Source organism: Chinchilla lanigera, unplaced genomic scaffold (genome assembly GCF_000276665.1).
Source record: "Chinchilla lanigera isolate Chin_1 unplaced genomic scaffold, ChiLan1.0 scaffold00008, whole genome shotgun sequence".
Lineage (NCBI taxonomy): Eukaryota > Metazoa > Chordata > Mammalia > Rodentia > Chinchillidae > Chinchilla > Chinchilla lanigera.
Genome location: NW_004955409.1, coordinates 25,877,466 through 25,894,047, shown reverse-complemented (window position 1 = coordinate 25,894,047; position 16,582 = coordinate 25,877,466). Strand labels below are relative to the sequence as shown.

Here is a 16,582-nt window from a genome sequence, read left to right as displayed (position 1 = left end):
CTACACAACTGATTTTAACACTAGATTTGTTTTTCTGTAATTAGTTGACAGCATTTGTGCTGGCAGTAGGTTTGCTTACATGGCTTGAATTGACAGGGTAACTCAGGTTGTCTCAAAAGCAAGCATCCTTCTTGCTGGACCAATGCTTTAACTAACAGTGTGCTTCTTTACATGTTGACTGAAGAAAGTAAAGAATGATATATTCTGCCATATTAATGACAATACTGTAAGTCCTTTGTAGATTCATACTGTATAAATGCATACCTTTTTGACTGAACTGTTTGTTTTTATATGTAAAATTCTCCAAAATGTGAAAAGTGGCCAAAAATTATTTTTAAGAGAATATAAATACTGTGCCAAGGTACAATGTCAGTGGAAAGTGGAAAAAAAAAAAAACTTCTCAGTAGAGTAGATGTCCAGCACCCATTACACTTTAGATGAAAGGTCTTACCATAAATTAATAACTTTTCTGCATTACAAATATTCCACAGCCTAATAACTATGTTTATCTCCCCCAACCCCATGTATTTAAAGGCATCTATATGACATCTAAATGTGGGCCTGCCTTTTGGACATAGATTTTTTTTTTTTTTTTTTTTGAGACAGGGTCTTGCTCTGTAGCTCAGGCTGGGCTCAAATTGAACTTGCTACTTTACCCAGGCTGGGCTCAAGTTTTTGATCATCCTGCCTCCGCCTCCCCAGTGCTGAGATTACAGGTGTGTGCTAACTTGGCCAGCTGGAGAGAGAATTTTTGATGTGATGTCTTCTCAGTCAGTCGCCATTGTGTTTATGGCATGTGACTTCTACACCTGCAGTCAGAGAAACTTCATGTGGCTTTAGACAACAAGAAATAAAGCTGAATGTGGGGAACACATGTTTATGATCGCAACTACTCAGGAGGCTGAGGCAGGAGAGCTGCAATTATCAGTTGTGTCTACAAAAGCTATCAGAGTTTTAAACACTCATTGACATGAAAAAGAATTTACTATCATTAGTATAAATTGAGTATACAATTCTAATGCTAACTTTGAAAGAAAGGAAAGTGGATTCTTTTTTGTCCTATGTTAATAGGGAAAAATACCTGAGACAAGTGCAGAGAATGGAGAATGGGGAAGGGCAGATGCCAGGGACATTGTGCCCTAGACGAGCCTCTCCCTGCCTTAATGCACACTGCAGCACGGACCTTTTTGCACTTAGGCTCACACCTCTGTCCACAGAGACACCCCTGTTCACCGTGTGCTCCCTTTCAGAGGATTTGTGTAACTAGCAGGGGGGCTCCTGGGTGTTAAAGCCAGACTTCGTGTCCCTTCTTTACCATGAGGAGAAAAAGCTGACAGTGCCCATGGTACCAGGAAACCTGTATTCCTGCAGCGAGGCTTATGTTTTTCTCCTGGGAGAGGACAAGGGTTTATTAGTGACCCTGATGGGATTTCTTCCTCAGCCCTAGCTCTAACCCCTTGCCCAAGTGACTCCCAAGGTATTTTCTTTTATCCTGACTACTTCTTTAAACGCCAGATCAGTGTAGCCAACTGCTTCTGGGACATCTATATGCCATTATGAACTCAAATTCAGTGGGTCAGAAATCAAATGCTGCGTAAATGGTTCTTCCCTCGTGGTCCCCAGCCCCACCCTTGAGTGTTCTTTTGTGACTTTCCTCTTTCCCTGCCACCCAGACTGAAAAGATTAAAGCTGATTTTGTCTCCTCTCTAATCCTGAACCTTGGTCTCTAATCAGTCACTAATCCTTTGTGCCCCATTTCTCCCATCTGCCTCTGCTGTTCCTTTTACACTAATTCCATCTTGTCTAGACCTTTAATATCTCGACTTCAGCTTCCAGATCACCTCCTAACTGGTTTTCCTATGTCCACCCCACGCCCTTCCCTCCTTTTCTCCACTTTGGCCAGGTCAAGGTTTTCGAAACACTGATTTAATCCTATTACTCCCCTGTGCAAAAAACTTCTGCAGTTCCCCTTCCTTGAAAGTGATTCCTCCATAGTTTGGCCACAGCCTACCTTTCAGGCCACATCTCATTACTTTGCTCTACAAAGCAAAAAGAAAAATACAGAACTGCTTCAGCCAGAGGCAGCTCCTTACCAGCTCTGGACAGCTTCCTCGTCCCTCTCCATCCATTTTTGTAATCCTGGGGATCAAACTCAGGGCCCTGGCATTCCCTCTTCATCCAAAAAGTATCCCATGTCCAAGTCCTGGCTGTTTTTTCCCGCTTCATGGCTACCTTAAGTACCTTTCCGGTCACAGAGCCTTTTTTTGGCTTCTGTAGTCTGCATTCATCTCTCCTCCTTTGTATTTGTAACAGTTACCAACCCTGGCACACCCTTGGTTGTTAATCCCATACTTGTAGTGTTCTTGTAGTATTTAGCTTTTCATGTCAGTATCTGTTTAAACCATGTTAGAACCTCTTTGAGGAATAGTACGCTCTTTCGCATTTTCCGCAATACTTGGCCTCCCGTAAGCATGCACTAAATATTGTTACTGAACTTACATAGTAAATAGGCAAATGTTCACATGTTTTCTGTCACAGCTACCATTTACTTAGCTGTGTCATGTAATCTTTTCAATAAATTTAGGAAGAAGTATTTACTTTACAGGTGAGAAAACTGAGGCTCAAAAAAGTTCACTGCCTTGCCAGAACTGTACAATTTAAGTGGCAAAGCCAAGATTCTAACGCAGATCCTTGGACTCAATAGTAGTAACACATGCTATTCACACTATATCAGGAATTCTATCTCCTCGTTAGACTAATGTATATTTTTTGAGAACAGAGGAGTACTTGGCACACTTAGCTTTCTATTACTTGTTTAATTATGGCAGCAGAAACAAAAGTGTGTAAATGTGGATTAGCAGCACTTGCTAGCAGGGATATGAAATTGATTTAAACTTTGTCAAAGTTCATAGGCAAGTAGAATTTCCCTTCATCTCATTGATTACTGGCCGAGTGACTCATCTTCTAGCTGTCTGTTGCTCTTGAGTTATTCAGATATTTGGATAAGTCACACAGGGGGAAAACCACCGATGAGATGTACCAGACACGTCACCGCAGCTAGTGAGTGACTCCAGGATATCCCCGAGATTTCTGCCCGGTGTCCTTGCCTCTTCCATTCACTGTTTGCCTTTCTCACCTTTGGTTTCTCCTTACAAGTGAAATCACTTCCCATTTCCTTTGTGCCCTCCACATGGACAGTTTGCATAGTCTGTTTTCCTGATACTAAGGTATGCACAAATTTACTGGATGCTTACTTCACATTAGTCAGATTTGGTGTTGTTGAATTTAGATACAAAAAATTCTAGGAATTTAAGATCTTGCCTTCCCCATTCTCTGCACCTATCTCAGGGTTATTTCCCTATTAAGAGGACAAAAAAGACGATTTTCCTTTCTTTCAAAATTAGCCTTAGGAAAAAGAAATTGGTGTTCAAATTGAGTACAGATGATAGTAAATTCTTTTTCATTTCTATGAGAATGTTTAAAACTTTGGTGACTTTTGTAGATGCAACTGATAGATTGTTTTTGTTTTCTGAATAGCTCATGTAGCTCAGTGAAGTCATGAGTTAATTGAGAATTGGAAATAAAGATACTCTGTAGTTTTTTGAGATACTCTGTGCTTTTATGTAATTATTAGCTTGGTCTTTACATCTCAGTGCTCTCACAGGATTGGTATAAGCATAGATCAGAAAACATAGGCACACAGTAAGACACAAAGTAATCTTCAAAGACACCCTAGAGGCACTCTCCAGCAGAGAACACTTGATTTATGAGCCATTTATACATGTGTACTGTGAGGAGAATGGGTCTAACTTCAATCCAGAGCCTTCTGAAAGGGCCAGGGCGGCTGTGTCCTTGCCCCTGAGGAAGAGTGCCTGGGAGCAACTGTAAATGTAGACGTGCTTTTCTTACACAGCTGGAGGCAATTAGGTTATTGGTCTTTACAGCAGTTCATCTACTGCACTGTCATTATGGACAATTGAAGACAGGAGTCCATTTCTCAATCAGAAATTGGAAGCAGGGAAAGTTTTTTTCCTTAAAACCCAAAGTGTTATATAGGGTGGTGAACAATTGATAAAACTTGTGCTGTTACTACTTACCTGAGGCAGAGGAAGAGGCGTTAGTGTACTTTTTATTTTCATATCACTTAATTTGAGTCCCTGCGCTAGCCCTCTGAGGGAGGTATTAATAGCCCCTGTTATACCCGAGGACTGTGGGCCCCAGGGAAGGAAGACGACTTGGCCAGCGTCATGTCACTAGCACGCAGCCCAGCAGGGAAGACGTGGACCCAGATGGGCTTATCGCTCATCCGTGTTCTTTCAGCACCCTTGGAGCTGCTCTCAGGCCTTCTGTATGTGTCTGAATAGGGTAACAATTGTATGATAGCCATAGTTATTGTTAAAAGAAATGGGTTGCATTTGGTCAGTTTTTCAGGGTGAAGAATGACAGATTCACTTAAGGTTTTTTGCATGTATGTTTCTTTTTGTTTTTTTGAGACAGGCCCTTGCAAAATGGTCAGGTTGGGCTTAAACTAAGGATCCTCATGCTTCAGCCTTCTGAGTGCTGGGGTTACAGGTGAGCTCCACTGTGTCACCTCTGTATGATTCTTTAAAAAAGACCCTGGCAGCCCTAAGTGTGATTGCTGTTCTCTGGGAATTCTTCCCAAGTACGCTGCAAATAGGATCTGTCTTCGTCTAGTGCAGTAGTGCTGTCTGTGACTATTTCTGTCCATAGTACTTATCCGTATATGTGATATCTGTGTATAGCGCTGTGTTTCTATATGCATGTTGCTTCATTTTTCTTAAAGCCATTTCTTATCCCTTTTCGAAAAAGAAACAACCATTGTTGTCATTTTTTGAAAAGTTTTTCAGTGAGTCTTATTCTTGAGGCATATCTACTGTGTTTTGTTTTGTTTTGGGGTCACCCAGTGAAGGGGATTAAGCATGCTACATGTTTTCTTTCAAGGAAGAAGAGACGTTAGCACGATATTGATGCCTTTGGGAAATTTCCTGGCTGTTTGTTAAGCAGAGGGGATTTCCAGAGTGTGTAAGTGTGGATGAACTCCTTGAACAGAAAGCAGAATGTTTAAAAAAAGTCGTCAGGCAGCATTTGGGAATTTTTGGCATCCCGGCTGTGTTATTGCCTTCCTTTGCCTGATTTACTCCTTTTTAGTTTGTAAACAAGATTTTGCAGTGAAAAAAAAATTTTTTTTTTTTTTTTGCCTTTAAAATAAAAAACTATTCTCTATCAGCCTATAGGGATATGATGTACAAAGAGAGTAGAATTTTTTTAAAAGTATAGCTTACTAAACTTCTAAACAATTTTTTTTTTCCTGAGTTAAATCTGTTTCCCCATGAGCAGGCAAAATTTACAAAATTATTTCTAAGAAATTTCATTTTGTAAAAAAAAAAAAAAAAAGAAATTTCATTTTGTCTAGAATTTACAAAATAACCTACTTAGAAATACTACCTAATTGCTAAAGAACATTCTAGAAGGTTGAACATTATCTCAAGACAAAAATATATTATCTTCTCCCTTTTTTCCTCTCCTTTCTCTTCACCTTACTTTTTCTACTGTTTCTGCTTAGTTTCCCTTGTGTACAATGATAATATTTTAATTATTTACTCAGTATTCTATTAGTCAGTATTTTGGTGGTTTCATATATTTTACTATTAAATTTCCCTGTGAAACATCTTACACATTTATAATTTCTCACGTATTTCATTATAGCTATAAGAGAGTCTTGCAATTCAGATTGCCCAGTTGATAGAGATAAATTAATTTTGATTGGCCTTCATGAAAAAATAATTTTTTTAGGACAAGGTCTCATTGTGTTGCCCAGGCTGGCCTCAAACTTTCAGTCCTCCTATTTCATCCTCCCCCGTGACTGGGATTATAGCGTGCACCACCATGCCCAGCTTGGCCATCATAAAATTTTTTTCAGTATACAGTGCACTCTGATCAGCAGAGTCTGAGAATTCTTATTTCACCACACCTCTGATACTCATGTGTCACCAAACATTTTGATTTTGCCTCTGGGAAATAAAGGATGGGACCTCAAGGTGGTGACTAGAGCGTCCCCCAAAGCTTAGGAGTTAGAAGCTATTAATCACCAACGACATAGTGTTGAAAGGTGAAACCTTCAAGAGGGGTTTAAATCACGAGGGCTCTGGGTTGATGTTGTTATCTCAGTAGTGGGCTTGTTATCATGAGAGTAGGTTTGTTATAAAGGTAAGTTTTGCTCTTTTTCTCTATTTTTTGTTCTCTTTTTAAACAGGGTCTTGCTATGCAATTCAGGCCGGGCTTGAGTTCAGCATGTAGATCAGGCTGGCCTCAAACACATGGTAATCCTCCTGCCTCAGCCTCCCAAGTGCTGGGATTACAGGCATGCACCACCATGCCTGACTTTTTATTTTTAGAGACAGGGTCTTGCTATGGAATTCAGGCTATCCTTGAACTCAATACCTACCCCAGGATGGCCTTAAACTTGTTGTGATCCTCCTACCTCTGCCTTCCAAGTGCTGTGATTACAGGCATTCATTTCTTGTGTTTTGTAATTTTGAACTGTTGAGTTCATTTTTAGGGGGTTTTCTTTTTATGAGAATCCCTTTGTGGCCTGGATTATTGATAGTATCTCTTCAGAAAGGTTTTGTTTATTTTTGCCAAGTGCCCAAGAGATATTACTAGACCAGAGCGGTATATGTATTAATTCTTGAGTAAGAGGATGATTATTTTTGTGTCACACGGTTTGTCTAAATTTGTACCCCAAACCCATTTAATAGACAGACCTGGAGTTTCTTAAGAAGTTTTTTTTTTCTTACTTTGAGCCCTTGTGGATATAGAAAAGTCTGAATATTATGCTTTTAAGCCAGTTTGTTCATTTTTCAGGGTTCCTGTTTTCTTCAGGAACTTGTTTCTAATTTTTCTCTTCATTTGGGCACATTTGATAGAGGTTTGCTGGCTCCAGTTCCCTTGGGACTATCCAGTCAAACCCCTGTTTATTAATACTTATTCCATTTCTCCTCTGTACTTTTCCCTGCATAACAAAGATCTGGCTTCCTCTCTGTCACTTCAGATTTTTTCTTCTTCCTCCCTCTCTCCTTCCCTCTCTCTTCCTCTCCCATCCCCTGTGTTTTGTTTTTGTGGTATTTTCTGTGTTTTCTGTTTTGAGGACCAAACCCAGGGCCTTGAACATGCTAGGTGGGCACTCTTCCACTGTGGTGCATCCACAGACCCAAGATGTCTCTTTTTTTCTTGCAGATTCAGCTGTGCATTAACAAAATTCTTGCTGTGTTTTATCCTGTGTTTTGTTGTATCTTTAGATGTTTATAGAAGGAGGTTTTGTTTGTTTGCTCTTTCATCTTGTTAGAATGAGAAAACCCTGGCAAGGCTACAAGTACTTTTTCCATTAGGATACCACACTATAGCAATTTAGTTAATGAAATAACTATGTAGTAAATGAAAAACATCTCTTACAACTTGCAACTAAATAAGCATAAGCTTTTCGAACAGTTTCTGTTTTAAAAAGATTTGAGGAGTATCAACCTCCATATTGTTAGGTTAAACGGGCCCTTTTTAGACATGTAGATTCATATTTCCCTATCGTTAAGGCAGTTACATTAACGTTCTTTTTGTTAGGATCTGTTTGGATCCCATGGTTTAAAGAAGGCACATGAAGTAATTTAGCCATTGAATGCAGAAATGCATTTTTTAAATTGATGTTCCCACGTTAAGAGGAGCGCTTCCAACCAAAATAGCTGGTATTCCCCTGTCTTTCCACTTCCACTATGACTAAAGCCTCTTATTTTAATACTCCTTTCTAAGTTTTGGAAAGTATTATGTGTTAAGTGTAATCCATAGGATACATGGTAAGCTCAGTGACTTATTACACCGTAAAGTTCTGAGCATGCGCTGTGATATTCCTTGTTTCCCCTTGGTTGCTGTTCTAGAGTAGGGCATTAACTGAGCAATGAGAGATCTGTCTTGATTGGTAAGATTTGTGTCAGAGGCTCAGAATAGAAGTAACTCATCATGAACGTGGACCATCATTTCAAAAAATTGAAGTTTTAACTTTTAGATAGAAAGTTTAATTTTTTATCATCTCTTTATCATTCGTTAAGAAAAAAATCACTTACGTAATGTAGGAATAATAAATAGAAGAGTCAAAATGTACAAAATCTAGGCTGTATGATTCATGTTTCATTATGAAATCAACACTTTGAGGCCAGGTACTGCAGTCACCTCTGTTCTAGAGCTTCTGTGTCATGTGTAGTGTATAGGCCAGTCCTTTTAAAGTGTTTCTGGCTGCCCGTCTTGGGTCATTTTACTATTCATTTGTGATTAGACAACAATAATCAAACAATGGATAATAGTTCTGCTTCACTGCTTCTTTTAAGAGGTTGGATACCATAAAGGAATTTAAAATTTGATTGATCATTTTAGAAGTTTTTTACATTTTATTTACTCTTTCCTCTTATAAGTAAGAGGTTGTTTTATTTTCTTTTGAGACAAAACTGCACTCCATAGTTCAGGCTGACCTTGAACTCACTATATAGCGCAGGCTGGCCTCAAACTCATGGCAATCCTCCTGCCTCAGCCTCCTGAGTACTGAGATCACAAGTGTGATCCGGGCACCACCATGCCCGGCCTAAGATGAAAGTTTACATTCAAAGTGTAATTGCACAAGATCTTTGTGCTTTGTTCCCTCAGCTTCCACACTGCCTGGTTGTTAATCTCCAAACACTCAGAGTTCTTTAAAGGTCTTTGTATTTTCCTGTGTCTGGAAGGCCCTTCACCAAGGGAGCATGGTTGACTCCTGTATCACATTCAGGTCTCCGTTCTTACGTCATCTCATGAGAAAGACCTTCCCCTGACCACGACTTCTAAGACAGAGAGGGACTAGGAAGAATGCGGCTGGCACCGTACCTGGCCTCGTTTCTCTTCTCGAAGGCAGTGCAGTACAGTCCTGTGGGGGTCTCGTGTGCCACACAGGCTGTGTGTGAAAGACTTCGTCTCTCAGCTGGCATTCTTGGTAGAACCGTTAGAAGTGGTGTCTACGTAGTGGGAGGACTTTTGGTCATTGGGGGTGTGCAGAAGGGATTGTGGGACTCTCGCCCCCTTTTTTTCCTTAGCATTGTGGCTGTGAAATGAGCAGTTGCTTCAGCACATGCTCCCCATATCTCTTTAGTTGTTACTGGTGTCACTGCCTCCTTCACTGGTATATAAACTCCTTGAGAACGGTATTTGTTCACCATTCCCTTCATAGGAATTAGAACATTGTTTGGCATATAATAGGTGCTTAATGAAAATCTATTGACTGATCTAGTAAATGTACTATAAACTTGTGGTTTAAGAGCAAAACCTCAGGGTTGGGGATATAGCTCAGTGGCACAGTGCCTGTAATCCCTGCTCTCTAGAGTCTGAGGGAGGAAGATTGCCACAAATTCAAGGGCAGCCCGGACTACATTGTGAACTCAAGGCTAACCTGAATTACAGAGTAAGACCCTATAAAGAAAAAACGGGGGGGGGGGTGTGTAGAATCTATGTGTGTGTGTGTGTGTGTGTGTGTGTGTATTTGTTTGTTTGAGGCTTTTATGTGTTACTCTTTTATAAAACTTATTTGAGATAGTTGACCCCTAATATTCACTGCAGATGCCAAAGTCCGCAGATGCCCAAGTCCCTTGTAGAAAATGGTATGGTATTTGGACGTAACCTACATGCATCTTCCTATATGCAGTCATGAGTTGTATCATTAAGTGATTTCTTCTTCATGCATATGTGATAGAATGTGTACAGAAAGTAAGACTGGTTCAGTATCAGATGATTTCATCTTATGGAACCACACATATGGGATGTAGAGTCTGTCATCGCTTAAAACGTCACTATATAGCATATGGCTATTCTCTGCTAGGTTATTAATAATACCTAATGCAATGTAAATGATACATAAATAGCTGTTAAGTGGTATCATGTAGGGGATAATAAGAAAAAGAGTCTGTGTATGTTCAATACAGATACAGCTATTACAGGCCTGACTCATAAAATACAGATGACACCCAAGATGAACAGTACTGCAGTGAATGCTGAAGTGACTGAGGACCTGCGGCGAGGTGGGGATGACAGCAGGGTGCCTCCACCTCCCTTCACTCACATGGATTCAGCATAGCATTCAGCATGCTACAAATTCAACTTTTGCTTTTAGGAACTTCCTGGAATTTTTTTCTGAATATTTTCAATCTGCCAGTGGTTAAGTCTGTGGTTGGATAACTCATAGAGAGGGAGGGCTAGAAAATTTTTTCCCTTTCTGTTTTTAGTTTTGAGACAGTCTCACCAAAAGTCCAGGCTGGCCTTGAAGTCACTATGTAGCCGAGGCCCATCTCAAACACCGATCTTCTTGCGTCTTAAGTACTCTGGAGCGCTGGGATTACCGGCATGCCCCATTACACCTGGCTGCCAAATGTATTTAATGCCAGATGATTTCAGCTGTGCTGGAAAAGTCAAATCTGGTAGCCCTGGATCTTTATTTTACATAGCAACAAGTACTGGACTAAGCACTGGATTCTTCCTTTACAAGGGTGTCTTGGTTACTTTCCTCTCACTGGGACAAAATACTTGATGCCCAACATTAAGGAAGGAAAGGTTTATTTCGCTTACAGTTTGTGGAGGTTTCAGTCCATACTTGGCAGGTTACAAGGCAGAGTGGCACATGGCAGAGGGCTACAGCTCCTGGCGGCAGAACAAAGCCAAAGTAACAAGCACAAAAGGGAGGAATGGTGGCAAGCAGCCTCTTCCCCTCCCTTACATATGCAAACTACCCACCCCAGGGCGGGTGTAGCTCTCACACCCATAATCAATCAGACTCTAAAAGCCTGCCCCATGGCCGCATGAGGCTTTCGGGGGACACCCAGACACAAACCATAACAAAGGGCCTGCGTCCTCCAGTGTGTCACAGAGAGGTTTGACTGTACCTCCCTTTCCTCTGAAATCTTGAATAGTGAGGTTTCTGCCAGTTGCTATTTGCCATTTTGCTTTCTCTGTTGTATTTTCTTAGATTTGGCCCATGTTACTTCTGTGTATTACCTGCCTGGTACTTGCAGGCATTTGAGTTAACAGCCTCTGAAAATCATAATTTACAATTCCTTTGCAATTACACTTTGGAGATTTAGTCTTGAAAGCATAAAATAAAGATGATAGAGGTTGTGACTGTTGTTGAAGAAGAAACACATTGAACTTTAAAAACCTATATATTACAAAAGCAAAAAGCCCCATATAGACCAATGAGCACATGGAAAGATGCTCCACATCGTTAGTCATTAGGCAAATAGGCGTCAAAACTATGATGAGATGCCAGCCTCATCATAGCCACAAGCAGGGCTGTAGTACAGACAGACAATAACCATGTTGGTGCGGATGTGGAGAAATCGGAGCCCTCATAATTACAGTTGGGAAGGTAAAATGGTGTAGCTATTTTGGAAAAGTCTGCCAGTTCCTCAAAAAGTTAAATATAGAGTTACCATATGAGCGGATAAATCTATTCCTAGGTATTACAAAATAAATGAAAGTGTACACCCCTGCAAAACTTGTATGCAAATGTTTATAGCAGCATTATTTATAATAGGCAAAAAGTGGAAACAACTCAGATGTCCACCAGCTGATGAAGGGGTAAGATATCATATATCCATGCAATGATGGGACATTTGACGATGAAAAGAAATGAAGTATTGATTCATACTACAATGTGAATAAACCTTGAAATCATCATCCTGAGTGAAAGAAGCCAGTCATAAAAATGATGTATCTAGATTATTGAGTTTATAGTATGGGCTCAGAATAGGCAAACCTGTAGGGACAGAGCATAGATTACTGGTTGCTTTGTAGTAATGGGGTGGGTAAACGGAACTGCTAATAAGTATGAGGTTTCTTCTAGAAGAGACCAAAATGTTCTAAAATTGGATCATACTACTGTTGCATACCCTGTGAATTACACTTTCAAGTGATTGAATTTTATAGTATATTAATTATATTATCTCAATAAAACTTTTTAAAACTATTTGGTGATCAGAAAACAAACAATTCAAAGATGGGTAGATTTTCACACCTCAGATCATTGGCCAATATGCAGTCAAGTACAATCCTAGCAGTAGCTTCAGAAAGTTATTCTTTTTTTTTTTTTTTTTTTTTTGGTTTTTCTCCGGTACCGGGAACCGAACTCACGACCTTGCACTTGCCAGGCAGGCGCTTTTGCCCCTGAGCTAAATCCCCAGCCCCAGAAAGTAATTCTTGATGTGAATTTACCTTCTAATTAAGACAGCTAAGCTTTTTCTTTGCTGTACATTATCTGCATGGTTGATTCAGTGGGTTTGAGTTTAGCAGCATAAACAGATTTAGTTTGAAAAGTATGCTTCTTGAGGGCCCACTGGAAGTACTACAGAGAATCCCTGCCTGGTACACTTGGCAAGTGAAGCGTGAGCAATGGGAAGAAATGTGCAGCATGCTATCGTGGGTTTTTCTGTCTTTCTAAGTAAAAGGCGTGGGTTAGGAGATTAGCTTTGGAGGGGGATTTCATTACATATCCTGCTGATTGTACAGAAGTTCCTGAGACTCCCCTTTCAAATAAAACATCTCAAGTATACCCTTTTCCATGCTGTGATTTTAAGGGATTTCCAAGTATTATTAACATCTACAATATCAGAACTAGAGGAAGCGTTTATAAATTACCTAGTTTTACCCTTGGTTTTTTTTTTTAGATGTCCGTTTTGGCAGTATCCATGAATTACTTTAGTTTGTCATTACTCCTGAGATGAGTATATTAGTGAAATTTTACTGTTAGAACTTTAATAATTTCTTCTGTTTCCATAATTTAGTTGGCTATGTAGACTGAAACAAAAAAATCATATTGTATGTAAACTGTTTTAATTTTCCTTGATATTTTTCATTTATATAAAAAGTATGCCTATTCCACTACTTAATTTTGATAGTAATTTGAACTCTAGCATTTTATAGGAAATATGTTTGTGCAGAGAGATTTTATTTTATTTCATTTTATTTATTTTTGGTTTTTTGAGACAGAGTCTCACTGTGTAGTTCAGACTGATCTTGAACTTGCAATTCTTCCTGCTTCAGCCTTCTAAGTACTGGGACAATAGGCATGTAGTCTTGGCCATTCTTTAGTATGTTCAGACATATGGTTGGTTTTTTGTTTTAGTTTAGGTTTTGTTTTTTTGTAGTGTTGTGGATGGAACCTAGGGCTTCACATAGGCGCTGTACCGCTGAGCTACACTGCAGCCCTACAGTCAGTTTTTAATCTAGAATTTACATTATCATCAGCATTCTAGTAGACTATTCCATCATTACCAGAAGTGGAACATCCTTCCTTTTTCTTCTTCATAGCATTTACCATATTTGACCTTGAATATAATTTGCTCATTTGTTTTGTGTGTCTTCCTATAAAGCTCCCTTAAGTTAGGAATTTTTGGTAAAGTGCTAGGCATAAAGTAGAAGCTAAACAAATACTTATTAAGTAGATGACTAGATGAACCTTCCATTCTTCAAGACACCCAGAAGTAAACAAAAAGCCAATTGATGCCAAAAGAGGAGCTGCAGCTTTTCGAGCCTTATTCTGGCAGCACTGTTGTTCTGGTAACTGCAGCTGCAGTTCACTTCTCCTTGGCTTACAAAACAGGACTCAGAGGTTTTGATATTTCATGCATATTGTGTGGGTCACCTTCATCTCCCTATGTGGGTCTTGATAGCTGGCTATAGATCAAATGAAGTCGCATGTGAAGGTACTCTGAAATGTACAGTGCTATGAGCTAAAAAGTATATCAGGAACTCCTATGTAGCTGTATCCATTCGTCAGACTTTTTTTAGGTTCTTGGTATTTCTTTGGTATTGGGGGTTGAACCCAGAGCCTTGTGCATGCTGGACAAGCACTCTACCACTGGGCTACATCCCCAGCCCTTTTTTATTTTAAGACAGGGTCTTGCTAAATTACCCAAGATGGCCTCAAACTTGTGATGCTTCTGCCTTAGCCTCCAGAGAACTGGGATTACAGGTGTTCAGATGGCATTTTGAGAGTATTTGTTTTGTGTGTGTGAGTCTGTTTGCTTTTAGGGGAGGAATATTTTGAATAGTCTAAAACAATAGTCAGTATTGCCATAGCATGTTTACAGTAAAGTCCATAATAAGTTCTTGTTAATATCTTGTTTGACTTCTTTTGTAGGAGCTGAAGAGATTTGAGAGCTTTGTAGAATCCTGTCCTCCTTTTGATATTGTCATTGATGGGCTCAATGTTGCTAAAATGTTTCCTAAAGCTCGGGAATCTCAATCTGTAAGTACAAGTTCAATTTTCCTATTCTGCGTCTCCATAAATATGTATTCTGCCCATTAGTGACCTTCCGTGAGGATCTTTGCTCCGCATTTTTCCTTCCTGAAACTAAGTGCCTAAATGTACCGCAGGGACCCATCATTCATCTCAAAGCCACTGTTTTCGTCCCTCCGAGTAAGTAGTTCTACAGGGCTGGGAGTAAGAAATTAAGAGAGTGAGGAGTTAAAGGAAAACCACATTACAAAGGACCGGATCTGCCCATTTTGTGTGACCTTTAGCCCATCTCCCTTTAGGCCTCTTCTCTCTTTAGTGTTGCTCTGTCATTTTCCTGTGGGTTGACCCCTGTGAAATTTACCAGTATATTAGCATGTAATAGTAAGAGATTCTGGTCACTTGTTACTTACATTTGTGTTTTTCCAAACGTAGCACATTCATAAATTAACCTAAGCAGGTCTTCTTTCACGAGGTACCAGTTTGCTTTATTGATTTATAAATGTCCTAGCAGTCTCTAAAAAGAATATCGTGATTTTTCGTTGCAGCAATGAGCAGTTATCTTAAAGGTTAGAAAATTGAGGCTAATTTTATCCAATAAATCCTTAGATAACAGTCATACCCTCGAAATTAAATGGTAAACAGCACTTGGGTTTCAGGCTTATGGCTCTTATCATTGGCAATCTATGGCTATTCATGTGCAGTTGAACTGTGTTATTTCTTTAAAATTGCTGCCAACATAAAAGCTTTTTCGTAGAAATGCTACTAGTCCAGTTTGGCCATTTATACTCAGAAAGGCTCACAAGTAGGAACAAAGGACAAGCTTCATTTACGGAAATTTTTTGATATACTTTCTTCTATATTTGTGCCTATACTTTTGTGTTGAAGTATGTCTTTTAAATCTTTTATTTTACAAAAATCAAAAAAGGAAATTGAATTTGTTTGTTTTGTTTTTTCAAGACAGAGTCTCACTATGTAGCCCAGGCTGGCCTTAAATTTGTGGTTACCCTCCTATCTCAGCCTCCCAAGTGCTGAGATTATAGGCAAAAATATTTTTTACCTCTTATATAGATGAGAGAGCCTCTGAGGCAGTAATATTGACAAAGGTTCAATATGACAGCCCTGGGTTCAGTCTCTAGTGCAGAAAGAGAGAGAAAGAAAGAGAAAGAGAGGTTATTTTATAAAAGTAATATGTGTTCGTTGTAAAAAAATTTGGAAAGCACAGGGAAGGAAAAGCATATAAATAATCCTATTATTCACCAATAGTTGTCAGTATTTTATTTCCTTCCAATATGTTTCCATTTTATCTTATTGAGTTCCAACTGCAAATAAGTAATTTTAATTTACAGCTGTTTAAAACTCCAAATAAAAATAAAACTATAAAAGGAGTAGAAGAAATGTAGCACTTACATATTTGAGCATATATAAAGTACAGGAGGGAAAAAAAGAGCAATTTGCTGGACAGTAAAAAAATACTGTAAACACACAGGGTGCAGTGGTGCATACACGTGATCCCAGCATTTGGGAGAGAGAGGCTGGAGAATTGAGAGTTTGAGGTCAGCCTGGGCAGCTTAGTGAGTTCAAGGCCAGCCAGGACCACTTCACAAGACTCTTACTCAAAAAAACCCAAAAAACAAGCCAGGTATGCAGTACATGCCTATAACCCAGTACTCAGGGATGTAGCTCAGTGCAAAGGTCCCTGGGTTCAATCCCTAGTACTACAAAACACAAACAAAATAACAGCAAACATTGTCAAATGGTAATAACAAACTATAAAAATGTTTAGACAATATAAGGACTAATTTCCTGACTCTTATCAAGGACTCTTATAAGCCTATGAAAAAAAGATGAACCATGTAATAGAAAAGGGATTTAGAGGCCAGAGGTATAGCTCAGTGGCACAGTGCCTGCCTGGCAAGCTCAAGGTCATGAGTTCAATTCCCAGTACCCCCCCAAAAGAAAAGAAAAGGGGTTTAACCTTAATCATAGTTATAGATATTTAAGTTAAAACATATATCTTCCTGATTGGCAGAGATAGAAAAGTTGATATTATCTAGAGTATAGTCTGACCCAGGGAAGAGGAAGAAGAGTATTAATGCAGTATTTTTGGTGGGTGGTTTAGCTATAACTTTCAATATTTAAAATATTAAGGCCAGGCATGGTGGTACACATCTGTAATCCCAACACTCGGAGGCTGAGACAGGAGGATCATCACAAGTGCAAGACCAGCCTGGCTACATAGTGAGTTCAAGTCCAGCATGAACTACA

At 39.4% G+C, this 16,582-nt stretch overlaps 1 protein-coding gene across 3 annotated transcripts in view; it reads left to right on the top strand.

Annotated features, from left to right (window-relative positions):
- Positions 1-16,582, top strand: part of Kiaa0391 (KIAA0391 ortholog) — a 129,443-nt gene that overhangs the window by 26,604 nt on the left and 86,257 nt on the right. For all 3 annotated transcript variants that reach the window (XM_005376931.2, XM_005376929.2, XM_005376930.2), the window contains one exon: positions 14,219-14,326. In XM_005376931.2, the coding sequence (XP_005376988.1) occupies positions 14,219-14,326 (108 nt within the window). The remainder of the gene's footprint in view (positions 1-14,218; positions 14,327-16,582) is intronic.